A 17,135-nucleotide genomic window follows, 5' to 3' on the forward strand; every position below is an offset into this window, starting at 1 on the left:
TGAGAACTGAAAGGAAAAAAACACGGTTTTTCAACAAACAGAGAAAAAGTTTTGTTGGTTGATTGGGTGACGTGAATCCAATGTTGAATTTTCAGATGTGTTGTATAAATGAGCTCTGCTACATTGAGAGTGTTTTCTTTGTTCTCCTTTAAAAAAAAAAGAAAAAGAAAAAGAAAAGAAAAGAAAAAAGAGTTATGGCAAATCATTCACCTCATCCAAACTCTTTATCACCACATTCAAAACAACCAACTTCTGCTTTTCAGTGGCCTATTCCACCTTCTTCTCCATCTCACTTGAAACCAAACACTCAACAAGCCATGAACGACATTACTGTAAAGGAAATACTGGAACGCTACAATGAGGACCCAGAGCTGCTCAAGTACATTCTTACAGCTAAAACAGAGGAAGACAAGGTATCTATTCATACGTAATGTAGATACATAGCGTCACCTTACATTTCGCATGTGGCATACAGAAAAAGGCTGCAAAGGATACATTGAGAGCAGAGGAAGCTCGTATCCAGCTGAGACATATGGACTTGGAGCTGGCTCGTGAGCAATCAAAGGCATCCTCCAGATTTGAGAGACCCGTTTATCCTCCAGGTTATCCACAGCCTTACCCTCATGCTGTGCCAGCAATTCACCACCAAGCTCAAATCGTAGCTCATGCACCGCATCCCCATCATCCATACCCATATTACAGTCTTGCGCCTGTTCAGCAGCAGGTGCTTGCTCGCTTCCAACAACCTCCACAGCATGCGCCAGGCCAGCAACAACCACCCGCATCTCCATCCATGCCCTATCCTCACTCTGCACATCCTCTTTGTCCTCCACCTGCCGATGAAAAGAGCTTTGCCTCTCGTCTACCTCAATTCCGCCAAACGTCTCCTTCTGCCAGTGCCGCTTTGTCTGACGAAACCAAGAAACGGAGCAGGGCTTCCATCTCATCGCCCAGCGAGGTAGAACAAGACAAGCTGTCTCATAACAAAGTCATGGAAGCGCTCAAAGCCAAGATTCAGAGAGGAAATGGCGGTCCATTATCCCCCCTGACAGCCTCTCCCATCCGTCCTCCACCATCCTCCTCATCAGCAGCATCAACATCGACTTCATCTCAAGAGCATCCCAACAAGAAAAAGAAGCCAACACTGCCTCGTCCTGTTGTGGTTCATCAAGCAGAAACTGCATCTTCTCCTTCACCATCTCCTCGGTCGGCAAAGCCAGTCTTACCTCCCATTGACACTAATCTAGGTAGAATCGATACGGTTGCAAAGACAGCCACCACGGCAACTCGCAATGTGGTAACAAAGAGCGATACAGAGAGCACAAGCAGTACTGCAAGTAGCCATAGCAATGGACAACAAGAGACTATGAAGACCGAGACCCGTCAGCAAAGACAACAGGATGCAAAATCCGGCATTGACATCAACAGCACAGCTTCTCCTAGTGATCATATACTACTAAATACCCGTCGTGCACGCTCATTATCCCCTCCTTCTTCATCTTCGTCCTCATCTTCGTCTTCGTCCTCTGAGACAGCTAATATCAACAATGCTGCCAACACAACAAAGAAGATCAGATCGTAAGTTGCTTGATTCACTATGATGCATCTCTTTTTTTTTTTCGTCTCTTTCTTTCCTTTGGTTCTCTCTCCATGATAAATTTTATACACTAATCCCCTAATAAACCACATTGGAAAAAAAAAAGGATTGTCTTTTAAGAGTAGTACTCCCCTAGATTACTTTCCTTGTTGTCGATCTCATATGATTATTCCACTATTTTAATTCAATCCTTGTGAGTATAAGCATCAGCAGGTCTAAACGAAGGCAACACACTTCCGCCGAGTCTCTTGGGATTATGGAAGGTTAAATATCTATATACACAACTACCAACGAGACCAAAACCCAAGAAGCTGATGAACCAGTGGGCAAAGATCCAGTCAATACTGCGAGAGATGGAGACACCGACTTTTTGATGCGCAAGTAAAGTCGACTCTCCTTGCAATTTCTTGAGATTCTTCAATCCTACATACAATCCCTCAGGCTTATCAATGGAAAGCACCTCATTGTTGATATCCTTGGTAAAGTAGGTGTAGTTCTAGTTGCCAAAAAAAAAAAAAAGAGTAAGTTTGCTGTGCTGTCATACGGATGCATACACAGTCTATACATACGGGTGCATCAAAAATGACAATTTTGGCAGTTTCGTCATGCTGAATGTTGAACTTGTCGCGCACATAATCCTTCCACATGGCACGGTCCATCTCTGCGAAAATAACCTTGATCTGATCGGCTTTGAGTGATTTGCTCCACACATTGGCAATGTTGCGAAACTTGGATTGACTGACTGTATCTTTGGCATTGACGATATTGATCACAACAGGTGCATCGCCCTGCAAAATACTCTGTTGATTGCTAGGGCCCAATTTACTAACAAGAGGAAATTGCTCCTTTTCGATCCAAGTAGCAAGTGCTTCACGGTTGGCCTTGGTGTTGACAAAATCGTGGCTGGGAAAGATGCGGAATGTGTTGTCCTTGGCGATTAAGATGGCAGGTAAATCTGAAGGAGCCAGGTTGAATTTCTTGAAGGATCCTTCATCTTGAGTTGCGTAAACCGGGATGGTCGAAGTGAATTGACCAGCGATCTTTTGGACGAGTTCAGGAATTTCGTTTTCTTTGGTGCTGTGCAAGTAGATGAGTGCTACATCCTTGACGCTGAGGTGTTGCTCCAGCTCGTTTGTATCCAGCTCCTTGACGGAGGGTCTATTTAAAACAAGAAATTTAGCGCCAAATAGAAGAGCAAATGTAAAATAGACCAATTTACCCTGCATGCGTATTTGCAAATTTCATAAGGCTGACCAAGGAGCGATCACTGGCGTACTGAACAGGCTCGCCATCTTGACCAAACATTTTAAGAGTGGGGAATCCTCTAATTTCATATGTCTCGCAGACAGCTATGCATACAAGTCAATCAGTATTGGAACCTATGACGCTAGAAAAATGCATGTAAAACGTACTGGGCAAGGCATCGCAGTTCACTTCACCAACATTAATTTGTCCTCTCAATTGAGATGCCATTTCAGTCCATGTGGGAGCCAAGTTTTTGCAGTGAGGACACCATGGTGCATAAAACTTGACAAACCAAGGCACGTTGCTGGCAGCAATTTCTTTCATTTGCTCACTGTCCAGATTCACTGAAATGCCTCCAGGGTTCGGCAAAACACCTGAATCAGCATCTTGCTCTGCAGACATACCGGTCTCCTCTTCCTCTGCTTGCTCTTCCTCTGCCTCTTCCTCTGCTTCCTCTTCTTGCTCTTCTTCTTCCTCGGCTTCTTCAATCTCGGGAGGCACAGTTTCATCCTCCTCTTCATCAAGCACCTGTTGTTCCAAGCTGGCGTCGGATGCAGAGGCAATTCTTTGCTTGATATATTCAGTTAGAGGGTCATATTTGTTGGCACCTTTGTATTGCTCCACTTTGTCTCCATTTTCCCATAATTGCACAGTGGGATAACCCATAATACCGTGTGCTTCGCACAAGTCTCCTTGCGTGGAGCAATCAATGGTTCCAAAATGAAAGTTGCTTTCTTCTGTAAGGTAATCTAAATCCTCTGATAATCTCTTCCAGTCAGGTGCTATGGGCGATGATAGTAATTAGCATCTCTCGGCAAGTCCCTAGCCATTGGCGTGATTACCAAAATTTCTGCAGTGAATGCAGTAAGGTGAAAAATGCTCGATAAGCCTACGTAGTAGATTACTGTTATTAGCTTGACTCGGATAGTTTTGGGTGGCATATATGGAAACGACATGTACCAAGTACCTGAACTGATGGCAGTGTTTATATTATCAGCATTCAGTTCGACAGACTTTGTATGCACAAAACTGACCAGACAGCCTAGCAGTAATGTATTTGTAGTAGAAAACAGCTTCATGTTTCCAAGTAAAATAAACAGAAAGGAAAGTGTCTGAACGTCTAGATTAGAAAATCCCTAATTATATTTAATTGCTCCACCAATCAACGCTGAACATTCCAAGTAAACGCATGTGCGCATAGAATGTAACCCGAGGATGTGGCTCTGAAAACTGTCAATAAGCATCGTTATTGTCCAGTTGAAGGCCTTTGTTACGGTGCTCTCATTTACCAAATTTAATTGCTCCATAGTAGTGATACTCTCTTGTAAAGCGCATAAAGACAAAGTTGCTTGTAAATGTGAGGTTTATTGACAAAAAAAAAAAAACATTTTGTTTTTTTTTTTTTTTTTTACTTTTTTGTTGGGATTATACAATTTTGTTGATGCAAGCAAAATAAAATGATCTTCTCAAGAAATAGAAAGAAAAAAGAGGAATGATAATGTAGAAATACAAAAAAAAAGGGATGAAAAATTATATAAAATGAAACGATTTAAGCATCATAAGTAGAGGCAGAGACGTTACCGCCCTTACCAGTCCAGTTGGTGTGAACGTGCTTGCCAGGAGCATCCAAGAGCTCGTAGGTGTGAGCACCAAAGTAATCACGTTGAGCTTGGAGAAGGTTGGCAGGGAGAATTTCGTGACGGAGACCATCGTAGAAGTTCAAGGCAGTGGAGAGAGCAGGAGTAGGGATACCCATTTGAACAGCTTGGGCAATGACAGATCTCCAAGAGCCTTGGGCATCAGAGGTAGCCTTTTGGAAGAAGGGATCGAACAACAAGTTCTCGAGTTCAGGGTTGTTGGTGTAAGCATCCTTGATCTTACCCAAGAAAACGGAACGGATGATACAACCGCCACGCCACATGAGGGCAATACCGGCAAAGTTCAAGTTCCAGTTGTAGTCCTTACCAGCTTGACGCATCAACATGAAACCTTGAGCATAGGAGACAATCTTGGCAGCGTAAAGAGCTTGACCGAGTTGAGCAATGAACTTGGCCTTGTCACCTTCAAACTTGTAAGAGGGACCGCTCAAGATCTTGGAGGCACGGACACGCTCACCCTTGAGAGAAGAGAGACAACGAGCATAGACAGCTTCGCCAATCAAGGTAACAGGGATACCACGATCAAGAGAGTCAATACCAGTCCACTTACCAGTACCCTTTTGACCAGCGGTGTCGAGGATCTTTTCAACAAGAGGAGAACCATCAGTGTCCTTGAACTTGAGGATATCACGAGTGATTTCAATCAAGAAAGAATCCAATTCACCCTTGTTCCATTCTTCGAAAGTTTGAGCCATCTCTTCGTGAGACATACCGAGACCTTCCTTCATGATTTGATAGACTTCACAAATCAATTGCATGTCTCCGTATTCTATTAATATCATTGAGAGGTTAGAAGGCCGCAATTTACAAATGTCAATATGACGCGTGTTTAGCAAACACGAATGACTTACCGATACCGTTGTGAACCATCTTGACATAGTGGCCAGCACCAGATTCACCGACCCACTCACAACAGGGAGCACCATCGGGAGCCTTGGCAGAGATATCTTGGAAGATGTTCTTGATGTGAGGCCAGGCCTTAGGGTTACCGCCGGGCATCAAAGAAGGACCATAACGAGCACCTTCCTCGCCACCAGAGACACCAGAACCAACGAAAAGAATACCCTTTCCTTCCAATTCCTTAGCGCGACGAATGGAGTCGGGGAAGTGAGAGTTACCACCATCAATGATAATGTCACCTTCTTCGAGGAAAGGCAACAATTGCTCAATGAAAGCATCAACGGCAGCACCGGCCTTGACAAGGAGCATGACCTTTCTGGGACGCTTCAACTTGGCACAGAGTTCCTCAACAGAGTGAGCGCCAACAATTTGGGTACCCTTAGCCTCGTTGGCCAAGAAATCATCAACCTTGGAGGTAGTACGGTTGTAGGCACAGACAGTATAACCGTGATCGTTCATGTTCAAGATGAGGTTTTGACCCTATTCATGCAAATTTTGGTGAGCTGTCAAGTTTACAAAGATGGCATGATGCTAGATAGTTACCATGACGGCCAAACCAATAAGACCAATATCAGCACTAGAATGAGGATGTGATTAATGCATTGCTCGCTTGATGTCCATTGTCCTTCGTGTTACTTACACAGCTTCAACCATTTTAATTATAGAGTATAAATTTAATTTCTTGGAGAAATGTAAAGAACAAGAAGAGAAAAAAAAAGAGAAAAACTCAAACTGATGGCGCCCAGAAGCAACCATTATATAGCCAAATGCTTCTTTCAAGATGATGTAAGCGGCTACGGGTGCCTGTATTAGGACTGCTTAAACACAAATGCAATAGGAGCGGGAAAGCGTTTGTGTTTATAAGCATCAAAAAAGATCTAAAATATCCTTATCTTTCTATGCCGAAATGCGAAACGCCATGAGGCAAATGAGGCTTCAAGACAAGGCCCTTTGAAACGGTGCTTGAGCAGTTTATAGCGCCTCTTTGGTAGTAACAGCATCTTGGCTTCATATCTCATAGCTCTGGTGTTCTCTCATTGCGTCTCCAATGTCAAACGCGACTACATTGTATCATTGATACTAGAATTAGCTACCATTTGTTATCCCGAAGCTCAAAATGGAAGATCTGAATATTTACTGCAAATTCCCGAAGCAAATTTAACCGGGTCCGACTCAAACTCTAAAAAATTGGGGCTACTGTTGATTAAATAACAACTCACCCTCTTCAAGTTTACGTAAGGATATGATAATTTCATAATCGTGTATCAAAAAAGACTCTTTGTCATCCCTTCCCCTCCGCCTCCACTCTTTTTTCCTTCTTTGAGTACCCCTTTGGCAGCAATTAAATGAGGCGCAAAACGCTAGGATGCGCCTCATGTCCTCGCATCTTGCATCGATTATTTACTATAAGCATTTGGACTTTTGGGCATCCGCGGATGGTCCTTTGGGCATTGATCTGATTTCCACATTGTACTATGCCTAAACCATAGCTGATGTGATACATGACACTTATTTGCTGCCAATCAATCGTCTGCAATGCTTGAGCTTCTCATCTCCTAGTGAAAAGTGTGGTTAAATAGATTATGTAAGCTACTGTGATTTGGAAATCCGTTAATCTAGCATCTCTGTGGCACGTACACGTTTCGTTTTATATCGAGCCTAAAATAACAAAAAAGCCCTGTAAAGAAGGAACTCAAGGATCAATAATCCCACATCTTGTGTAATCAAGATTTCTGTCATCATGCAACCTTGGAATAAAAGGATTTGGAAAGAAAGCAGACTGAATTTCACGGGTGATTTCAATCATTTATAAAGAGCGGTAGAATCAACATTTGCTGCCGTTTGCTGTTGTTTCCCAAATTCCCTATTCTTTGCCTGTAAATGCAAAACGATTCATTGTATTTCCTATATCAAATGGGCTTTCATTACATGGATGTACCGTGGCTTTATCTCCAATCCATGTTTCATGCATAATTGCCAGCCTTTCTTATTAACGAATTATTTATTGAGGTTAAATCGCCTATATTCATTTTACGTAATGTGGATAAAATTTACAGCCAAATGCGAGCATGATCATCGTTGCATGCTAGTTTAATTGCTTGCAGGGCCAACTTGTGAGGGTGGAAGAGGGACAAATATTGTTTTTGGGCCAGAGCCGTTTCTGCTCATGGATTGCAGTGTTTCCAAATAACGAATCTGTATTGCTGCTGGAGTGTTCAAGATATCAGCTGCATCACGCATCAGCTTGGCTGCTTCGACCTCTGCTTTAGACGTAATGACTCGAGATTCACCTAATCTCTTGGCTTGTGCTGCAGATGAGAGTGATTCTTGCAAATGCTGTGATAATGTAATGTCCTTTACCAGCGTAGATTCAATCTATGGGTATTATGTAATCAGTTGAGGCTCATTCCTCTCTTGCCCTTAAAGATCCAGATGCATACCTTGAGACCCCAGCTTTTAGCAATAGGACCGATAATCTCATGTAATTCCTCGGAAATGGCCTCTCTGTTTTCAATAAGATCTTGGACACTGTGGCCACCACATACATCTCGCAACGAAGTGCTTGCTCTAAATGAACGGCATCCTTGTTAATAAGGATTGGTGATGGAATTACATTTTACTTACCTCTCAATCAATGCATGATTCACATCCGAGACACCGTACACTGCTTGATAAGGGTCGACTACATGCCAATAAATGACTGATTCTAAATTGACGCTAACGTTGTCCTATAAACAAAATGTGTCAACGCCGATCATTATTACATTGTGGATTACATAAGACATGCTTGCAATGCCAATGGTACCTTGGTGATAACATCCTGCTTGGGGATCTCCGTTACTTGAATGGTAATGTCGATCTTTTTCAAATCTTCTGTCACTGGGTTCACCTTGACAAGACCTGGATCAACACACTTGTAGAATTTGCCAAATTTTGTAACCAATCCAACGTTGCCTATTTGATTTGATTTAATATTTGCATGGAGCAGTCGTAAGCTCTCATACGATATACATACCTTGACGGACTTTTTGATAAGGATTAGGGCAGCAAACAATGCAAGGAAACTAAGTGTGCTTGTCAATATATGCTTAGTCGATTAGTGATGCTGATTATCTTACTGATCCGAAAAAACCCATTGTATTGCCAATGCAAGTCATCATTGTCTCATAGAATCCCTGTTGAGTGTAAAAGTATGTTGAATACATCAATGTGTTGGTTATCTCTGTACTGGCTTACATGAGGAATATCTTGACTGATGTCCAACTCTCTTGCGTAAGAGGCCTGGACACCACGCACTGCAATGCCAACAGTGATATCATCTAATGTAGAAAATAAGTATGGTTTCCACACAGTCCAAATATCCAGATGAATCTACCTGCTTTGGAATAACTCATATTAGATTTGGTTTGTTGAATTATAAATTAGAAAAAGATAAAAAGTGAAAGAGAGAGAAGCAATAATTCAAGATTTAAATACTTCAAGGGAAACAAAGAGAAAGAGGGCAGTTGCAAGCAAGAGGACTTGACAATATTGAAAAATCTCTCACAGAATGTGAAGTAAAAAAAAAGCGTCAAGGCAACACAAAAAATGCAGTTGTTATAGAGAGTCTGCAAAATTTCATGTGTGATCTGTGCTAAGCAGTATGCTAAGGCTAAGCTTTGTGATCAGGGGATACACTAATATAGCTGGTGCTTAGCATTTGTTACACTGATTGCCTTACAGTAAGATATTGTTTCGACATACTAAGCAGTCTTGCAATGCAACGTTTCTGTTCATTTTTCACACATGTATATAATTCATATCTTGTAGCATTTAACTTTTCATTTTTTTTTTCTCGTTTTCATCTCTCGAATCATCTTGATTACAATGGCTACTTCTAATTATAATAATAATAAAAGCAATGCAGACGACGTTATCCCCTTAACAGATCAAGCGTCTAGTAGAGGCGCATCACCCTCCACAAGCGGTCCATCTTCTGCTCATAATGCAAATGGCATCCAGCAGAAGAAGGGTGAATTCGCTACTAGTGGTGTACAGCCTAAATTTGCCTTGAAGCTCAATATCAACACAATCGATCATGTAAGAAGCCATTCTATGGTTGTATTTGGTCAAAGTTTCTAACAACATTGATTCGTAGGGGTGGTATGGTAACATGATGAACGGTCTTGGTGCTATCATTGGAGGTTTCGGATCGGTAAATACGCATTGATATATATTATGCAACTTTATCACACTCACACGTTTTAATTAGATTCCATGCTGTGTGTGCTGCCCTAACCCCTACAAACCCGTGAAGCAAGGCAGTGTAGGTCTTATATCTCGCTTTGGCAAGTTTTATAAATGTGTCGATCCTGGTCTTGTCAAAATCAATCCAGTAACCGAATCTATTACAAGAGTGGATGTCAAAATCCAAGTAGTCGACATTCCTTCTCAATTCGTCATGACAAAGGACAACATTACCATCAAGATTGATAGTGTTCTTTACTGGCATATTGTTGATCCTTATCAAGCAGAGTATGGCGTACGTGATGTGAGAAAGGCATTAGTAGAGAGGTAAATCTCAACGCAAAACGCATTAATCGAAAGGCTTTACATTTACCATGCATATATACACAGAACTCAAACGACGCTTCGTCATATCTTGGGCAGCAAAGTTTTACAAGAATGTGTGGAGAACAGAGACTCTATTGCTCATGAAGTTCAGGAAATTACCGGAAGAGTTGCTTCTGAGTGGGGTGTCAAGGTAAAAACATGCACGATATCCAAATGATTCATGCCAATAAGCTGACATTTGACATACAGATTGAATCTATTTTGATAAAAGACTTTAATTTCTCCAAAGAGTTGCAAGAATCGCTCAGTGCCGCTGCACAAGCTAAGCGTACCGGTGAGTCCAAGATCATCTCTGCAAAGGCTGAAGTGGACTCTGCCAAATTGATGAGAGAAGCAGCTGATATTCTGAGCACACCTTCTGCTATGCAGATCAGATACCTGGATACATTAAATAGTATTTCCAAGGCTCCACAAACAAGAGTCGTCTTTTTACCTCCAAGTGATCATGAAAATGCTGCCGTCATGAACTCAAATGGTCAAACAACATCGTTTGGTCCTCTTCAAGCTCAAAATTACCTTACAATAGGTAATCACCAATAAATATACTTTACAGTAGTATTAATCACACAATAATCGTAATAACTTTTAAATAAACCCTTTCTACGAAGCTCTAAAGCACGTTTAAGCTCACTGTGTTAAATTGTATGATAGCTCGTGGTTTTCCACGTCTATATCAACGGGAATAGCTCATATATGAGTCAACAGCTTCCTTTTACTCCTCAAGTGTTTGCAAAACGCAGCAAAATTTGAATGCATTTGAGCCGCAATGTACCGTGTCAGAAGCCGTTTTAGATTGCCAGAATAGCGCCAAATAATTGCTCTCATCTAACACTTACTTACTGACACCTTTGCTCAACTTTTTAGGGATCAAAAAAACATCGACCAAAAGCGACCAAAAAGCATGAGGTACCCCTCATGGTTTTCACTGAAAATCAAACGATCGCGGTTTTGACCTCCAAAATAAAGACTTTTACTATAGCATCTATTGAATCAAAATGTTCCTATGGACTCAGAGCAGCCTCTGGAACTTCTTTTGTGAGGTCTTCACATGCAATATCTTGACATTTCTGCCAAAAACCTCATTTTATATTTAGGCAAAATGCTCGATAAGCTTGTCCAAAGCATATATTATAGTTTACACTACCAGATTCGCCTTGAAAAGTACTTCAAAAAAGCTTAAGGAAGCATTGAATGATCATGAAATTTTTTATAGTCGAATGTTGAAAAATAGATCAATCGAGTCAAAAAAAAAAACTAAGATTTGGCCACTCTGGAGCAGGACATTGTGCGGAAACTAAACAGTTTTTGGCTTACAAAATGCTTCTCAAGAAGGTAATAATCGACGTTTTTGAAGCTAATAAGACAGGGATTGCGATTTAAAATAAACTGTAGCCTAGCACGGGTACTTCCTGATATAATTGATTTATAAAGTCATGATTTATAGGTTTTATGTCTGCCATTTGCCTCTCTAAATGCTCATTTCAAAGCAAAATGCAGAATTGTCACTTTTTTCAAACTTGTACCTGATACTTCGAACCCTACCTTGAGAAAACTGTTCTCTTTATGAAAGCTATTCGTAATTCATTAATATGTACCTAAAAGGGCTGGTGCCATTGATGAGATACAAATTTTATGCAAAGCCATGCATTGGTAAGTAATAGGCAACTAATAAGAAAAATTATGCATTTTTTCGTACCATCGTGATGTATGCGCATTGAGGTACACTATATTATCATCACAATGAGATCTGAGCAAAAATGCAATCAAATCAAAGAGCTGAAACAGTGAAATTAGTCACGTCAGTTCGAAAAGGGATGTGTCTTGAAGACATAAATCGACTACATCATAATTTGTCCATTAGGCTTTTATTAAAACACTCGTTTGCAATGGGCCCTTATGATTTGAAATAGCTATTGTCACTATAATTTGTGCATGAAAAGCTAGTGAACATCTTGATAGCCCATCCAATCGCGGATGAATGACATACCAAGCTTTTGATGTCTACCTACTACCACATGAGGATATGCATCACCATGTTCATGACCTTTGCATTGCCGTCCAATAACCAGAATCATACCATCAGGAATGAATTGCCACTGTTGATTTTAGAAAGATTATTGGTTAGTTTTAATATCATCCATTATCATTGATTTCAGACTAATGAACTTTCTATTTTGATTTAGTTCTATTAAATCGATAATTTGCCGCGTTTTCTATATGCAAAGCCGCAAAGTTATACGGTAAATGACGAGATTTAACGAAAACAATCAGCGTAATCTGCTTGAAATAATTGTACGGTATTCCCAATCCATGGAACCCTTTTAGGTATTATCGGAATCGAAGCAATCATTTCACACTTCCACATCTACTACACACTTTCATCGAAATCTTTTTCTTCCAGTATGTATTAGTATGTATTAATCGTGTCATATGCCAAGATGAGCCGACGTTCTCATTGTAGCAAACTAGAACTTGGAAATTGCTGACAGCAGCATGAGTTTGCCAACACTTGATATTCTGTAATGACCAAATGCATTAATTACATGAGACAAAAACTTGTATAAATAGAGTAGGTAAAAATCGATTTTGTTCTACATCAAATCAACAAAAATCCAAATGCAAATCTTCAAAACACTCACAACTGCACTCGCCGTTTTAGCTAGCATGACAAGCGTAGTTCTCTCCAAGCCCTTGGCTACCTCGCAGGCACTTCAAAAAAGAGCTCCTCCCACTTCAGCTGATATTGACTCCATTTTGACAGCTCACAACGTTGTCCGTGCTAAACATAATGCACCTCCCCTTAAATGGAATCAGGAGTTGGGTGACTTTGCCTACGGCTGGGCATCAAAGTGTAGCATTGCTCATAGCCAAGTAAGCTGAATACATGAATGTGTGGGATGATATATGATAGATTGATTGTTTCAACTTATAGGCAAGCTACGGCGAGAATATTGCTTGGCGTACCAAAGACTGGACACAAACCGTCAACGCTTGGTACAGTGAAGTATCTGCTTACAATTACTCCAATCCTGGATTCTCTACAAAAACTGGGCATTTTACCCAAGTTGTTTGGAAGAACACAAAGACTATAGGCTGTGGCGCTTCTTACTGCGATAACATCCAGGGCGTATATTATGTTTGCGAGTACTTTCCTAGAGGCAATGTCCTTTATGGTGGAGCAGATCCCGCCATTTTCTTCAGGACCAATGTTACAGCCCCTGCTTAAATTTCAGTAATTTTTTATTTTGTAACAAGAATAAATCCACTTTAACGGGGAAACCCCCCAATACAATCACATTTACAAACCTTGGGCTATACCATTAACAGTTTGAGCATTAAAACTTTTTTAACGAGGAAATTACATATTATATACAACCTACTCAAAGCGGTTTACGCTTTTTGTCATTATCTGTATCTGGCATAAAACAGGGCATCACATCTATACCATTGCCTACCCCAACGTTACTGTCAGGCATGTCATTATTTAGCTTGTTAGCCGATCTATCTCGCTACGCTCGATGTTGGCGTTGCCCTGTGGGCTCTCACCAAAGACATTTTAAATCAGAGATTATAACATTTTGGTATATCAAGTAGATTTTAAACAACCAAATATTAGTTAGTAAAAGAAAAGTTATATCAGAGCCAGGAGGAGGACAGGAGGTATCTCCCTCTGCATCCTTTTCGCTTAAAGTGATATCAAATAAAGCTTATTATTGGGACAATGCGAAAGAAATTCAAATTTTATGCAGCATTTATACATCACAATCGCCATTTTCCGATAATAGAATTGCCATATCATTCGCCGCTGTTGATGCTCTTAATAGATGGCGACATAAAGTTGACCATGTGTAAATACAGGACTTCTATCAGATCTACAGCGGCTTTTTTCAGGTTTTGTCATCACAAAAGACACCTCAATGAGGCAAAGCTGCCCCCCCCCCCGAAAAAAAGTATGGGCTACCCGCTAAAATCAATTCAAAGTCAGTTCATTTTTTCTGTTCAAGATTGGACAGATTTCGTCTTTTCTCGACTTCTTTAATCTATTTCATGATATCCGACTATATAAACTGTGATGATCACCCTACGCTTCCTAGTACGTTCTTGAAGTACTTTTCAAGGCGCTTCCAATGGTGCTAACTGTATTAAGTCTTTTGACTGAAGTTACTGAGCAATTTAATAAAATTTGAAATGAGGTTTTTGGCGAAAATAGCCTTATTTTGCATATGAAAGCCTCATAAAAGTGGTTTCAGAAGTTGCTCTGGATTGAGACAAACATTTGGATTTGATATATACCATAGTAAAAGTCTTCATTTCCAAGGCGAGAACACGATCGTTTGATTTTCGATGAAAACCATGAGGGGTATCTCATGGTTTTTGATCGATTTTTGGCCATGTTTTTTTTTCGTCCCAAAAAGTTGAGCAAAGATGTCAGGAAGTTACTACTACTAGAATACAATTGCTTGGCGTTATTCCGGTGGCTCAGAAAGGTCTACATGTCAATATACGAAGGCTTAAAAACTGTCTAATTTGGTTATGTTTTGCTTTATGACTTTTATTTATACTGTATGAATCGCATCTTTGGTAGCTGAAGTCTTCTGGAAGGGCAGTTCTGCAACCGGTGCTACTTCTAATTCAAACAGGAGGCATATTGATTTCGGTAAAGCTGATTCTTGCAAATTTTGATGCGATATGTTGCTGGTAAGCTTATTAACAATGGAAATGAAAACCCGAATTTGCTGCTTGAACACTATGGTTTTACACCTTTACTTGGCTACGGTAAAACCCACCAAGACTAATATTACCAAATGCTGAATCAGATGCAACCTCGTTACGCTCGTACAGTATATATGCTAGATTCAGCATATCCAGCGTATGTTTCACCATTGATCTGCTTTAAATAACAATCCACTGTATATATATTGTGTGTGATTGTTGAGATGAGAGATGGCTACGGTTAGCATTCAGGGCATCGACCAAAGATTTTTCTGCACTTTTAATCATTAGATATTATATTCTTTTAAAGACCAGTGTAGCATCCATAGCATACATTCAATGAAATGTTTATTACTATTTCGCAACAAGCTCTACAGAGTTAATTTTCAAATATACATAAGGGCTTTCTACCATTTTCTCGCTATCAATGATAATTTTACTACTATAGAGAGGGCAATCAAGCACCATTGTGTGCAATTCACCAAACTCGCCAGTTGGACTGATATTTACATTGTTTGCAGCAACTGCGTCTAATCCTTTTTGCGATAATGGCTTTCCAACATCATAGACATCCTTCACCTTGTCCAAGACAGAAGCACGCACCTTGAGTTGATTAATGCAAGTGACCATCACATCAAATTGTCGATCCCACATCTCTCTCAGCAGCCCAGGTTGGTTTTGTTGCCATAAAGGTCTCACTAAATCGACACCTGTGCCTTCCACAGCACGTTCCATGAAATTACTACAAACGGGCAAGATGTCTCCTGTCACCAAAGCATCAATGTTGTAGTCTTTAGCGAGAGATTTGATCTGTTTTTGATAGCTAGCAAGGTAGTCTGGGCCATCAATGATACACACTGTATGAGGTAAGCCGAGTGCCTTGGCTTGTTGCTTGATGATCTCCATGGAATGAGCTTTGAATGATTTCAAATCTGTAGATGGAGGACTGAATGTGACGAGTACTGCAACCTGGACGCCTTGCTCTTTCACACGGTGAAGTGCCAGTGTACAATCTTTACCGCCAGTGTACGATATCGCTGCTATTCTAAGTTGAGTCATTGTTGCTGGGAATGAGAAAAATGGGAAAAACAAAGAGTAGGATGGTTTGAAAGATAAACTGACATTTAATTCCATCATCATCATCTTATCAATAAGCTTGTGCTACCCATGAGCTTCTTTATTACACAGGATCTCTCCGTTGATTCGTGCCAAGAGACCTTGTAGATCATTTTATTACTGTAATTGAATGCATAAATGAGCAAGAGATTTGTTTGCTTTCAAAGAACTTGTATGGCCATCGTTGGATCGCATCTTTTCGAAAAAAATGAAGACTAAAACGTCATTTCCGTAGGTACGGGGTTGACCGATCATGTTGTATTAATTCAAGAAATTTAAATCATGTTGAACAACAAGACACTACCACAAACCCCAAATTGCGGGTGTTGCATTACCCGAGCTGAATGATTACATGGATTGAATAGCCAACATTTGGTTGCAATGTGGCCTGACCTCTCCCAAATCATTGATTTGTAGATGCTATTCTTGAAAATGAGAAATATTCTCTGTCATATAAGAATACTTTCAAGACTTGGCAAGCCTCTGCTCCAATATATATATATATATATATATATATTCTAGATTCTATATACCTTTTATACCGTATTTTACAATTGATCATTATTTTCAAACTTAATGAATCAATGTTACCCAGATGTTTGAGTTTCCAAAACAAAAAAAAGTTGAAATGACATTTGCTATATTTGTACATTTGTGATGGATAAAGACAAGAACAAAGTTTGAATTGCAAGGTGATCAGGTCAACCCAAACGAAAATGCGGACTTGAAGGGATTCCCGACCTCACACCAACTTTTCAGAGTGTTCAAGTCGATTTCCCATCAAGGGTCATTGTGCATAATACCAACGGGTACCATTTGATTTCGTAATATGCGTATTTGGTGGATGCTATCTCCTTGATCCCTGAAATGAATCGACACGAGAATAGTGTAGTATATCATTCGAGCACTCTAATGCTCAAGTTAACGGCACTACTTGGCTCACATAATCTAGAGGCCATTTTGCAGAATATCCAAATCTCAAGTCTTACCCCACGATTACCAGATTCAGGGAAACCTACTGAATCAGAACTTTAATTTCAAAGGGACGAAAAATTAGCACTATTCATCAAGTAGCCTGGGAAGAGGACCAAGTTTAAGGTTATTATCCTGCCAACACTCATATACTCACTCATCAGCTACTACTACCGAGGGACCATGACGCACCGATATGAGGGGATTTGGATCTGATTCTGTTGGTGCCTAGATAATTCATGGGAAAAAGAATTGTCAGGATGAAATGTCAAGATTCATATAAAAAGAGAATAACCCATTCATGTCCTTTTTAAATTATC

General features: G+C 40.3%; 7 protein-coding genes across 7 annotated transcripts; 3 read left to right on the forward strand and 4 right to left on the reverse strand.

The window, feature by feature from the left end:
- Nucleotides 1-194: 194 nt before the first annotated feature.
- On the forward strand, nt 195-1,582 carry ATC70_012074 (uncharacterized protein; the record flags this gene model as incomplete). Its single annotated transcript, XM_064831257.1, has 2 exons — nt 195-413; nt 476-1,582. The coding sequence occupies 2 exons, from the start codon at nt 195-197 to the stop codon at nt 1,580-1,582; spliced, it is 1,326 nt and encodes a 441-aa protein (XP_064688125.1).
- Nucleotides 1,583-1,781: 199 nt separating this feature from the next.
- Nucleotides 1,782-3,921, reverse strand: ATC70_012075 (uncharacterized protein; the record flags this gene model as incomplete). Its single annotated transcript, XM_064831258.1, has 6 exons — nt 1,782-2,093; nt 2,167-2,755; nt 2,817-2,946; nt 3,010-3,624; nt 3,685-3,731; nt 3,803-3,921. The coding sequence occupies 6 exons, from the start codon at nt 3,919-3,921 to the stop codon at nt 1,782-1,784; spliced, it is 1,812 nt and encodes a 603-aa protein (XP_064688126.1).
- Nucleotides 3,922-4,391: 470 nt separating this feature from the next.
- Nucleotides 4,392-6,054, reverse strand: TPO5_4 (polyamine transporter tpo5; the record flags this gene model as incomplete). Its single annotated transcript, XM_064831259.1, has 4 exons — nt 4,392-5,269; nt 5,352-5,880; nt 5,944-5,977; nt 6,041-6,054. The coding sequence occupies 4 exons, from the start codon at nt 6,052-6,054 to the stop codon at nt 4,392-4,394; spliced, it is 1,455 nt and encodes a 484-aa protein (XP_064688127.1).
- Nucleotides 6,055-7,491: 1,437 nt separating this feature from the next.
- Nucleotides 7,492-8,795, reverse strand: MOCS1 (Molybdenum cofactor synthesis protein 1; the record flags this gene model as incomplete). The annotated part of the gene is made up of 8 exons (XM_064831260.1): nt 7,492-7,776; nt 7,842-7,968; nt 8,026-8,129; nt 8,207-8,355; nt 8,417-8,465; nt 8,520-8,576; nt 8,638-8,720; nt 8,777-8,795. The coding sequence occupies 8 exons, from the start codon at nt 8,793-8,795 to the stop codon at nt 7,492-7,494; spliced, it is 873 nt and encodes a 290-aa protein (XP_064688128.1).
- Nucleotides 8,796-9,267: 472 nt separating this feature from the next.
- ATC70_012078 (uncharacterized protein) lies at nt 9,268-10,554 on the forward strand (the record flags this gene model as incomplete). The annotated part of the gene is made up of 5 exons (XM_064831261.1): nt 9,268-9,480; nt 9,539-9,595; nt 9,653-9,954; nt 10,018-10,144; nt 10,204-10,554. 5 exons carry the CDS (start codon nt 9,268-9,270, stop codon nt 10,552-10,554), a joined length of 1,050 nt encoding a protein of 349 aa, XP_064688129.1.
- Nucleotides 10,555-12,630: 2,076 nt separating this feature from the next.
- RPS25_3 (40S ribosomal protein S25) lies at nt 12,631-13,240 on the forward strand (the record flags this gene model as incomplete). The annotated part of the gene is made up of 2 exons (XM_064831262.1): nt 12,631-12,885; nt 12,947-13,240. The coding sequence occupies 2 exons, from the start codon at nt 12,631-12,633 to the stop codon at nt 13,238-13,240; spliced, it is 549 nt and encodes a 182-aa protein (XP_064688130.1).
- Nucleotides 13,241-15,081: 1,841 nt separating this feature from the next.
- ATC70_012080 (uncharacterized protein) lies at nt 15,082-15,786 on the reverse strand (the record flags this gene model as incomplete). The annotated part of the gene is made up of 1 exon (XM_064831263.1): nt 15,082-15,786. The coding sequence occupies one exon, from the start codon at nt 15,784-15,786 to the stop codon at nt 15,082-15,084; it is 705 nt and encodes a 234-aa protein (XP_064688131.1).
- Nucleotides 15,787-17,135: the final 1,349 nt, after the last annotated feature.

This window comes from Mucor velutinosus (genome assembly GCF_035048745.1).
Source record: "Mucor velutinosus strain NIH1002 chromosome Unknown tig00001567, whole genome shotgun sequence".
Lineage (NCBI taxonomy): Eukaryota > Fungi > Mucoromycota > Mucoromycetes > Mucorales > Mucoraceae > Mucor > Mucor velutinosus.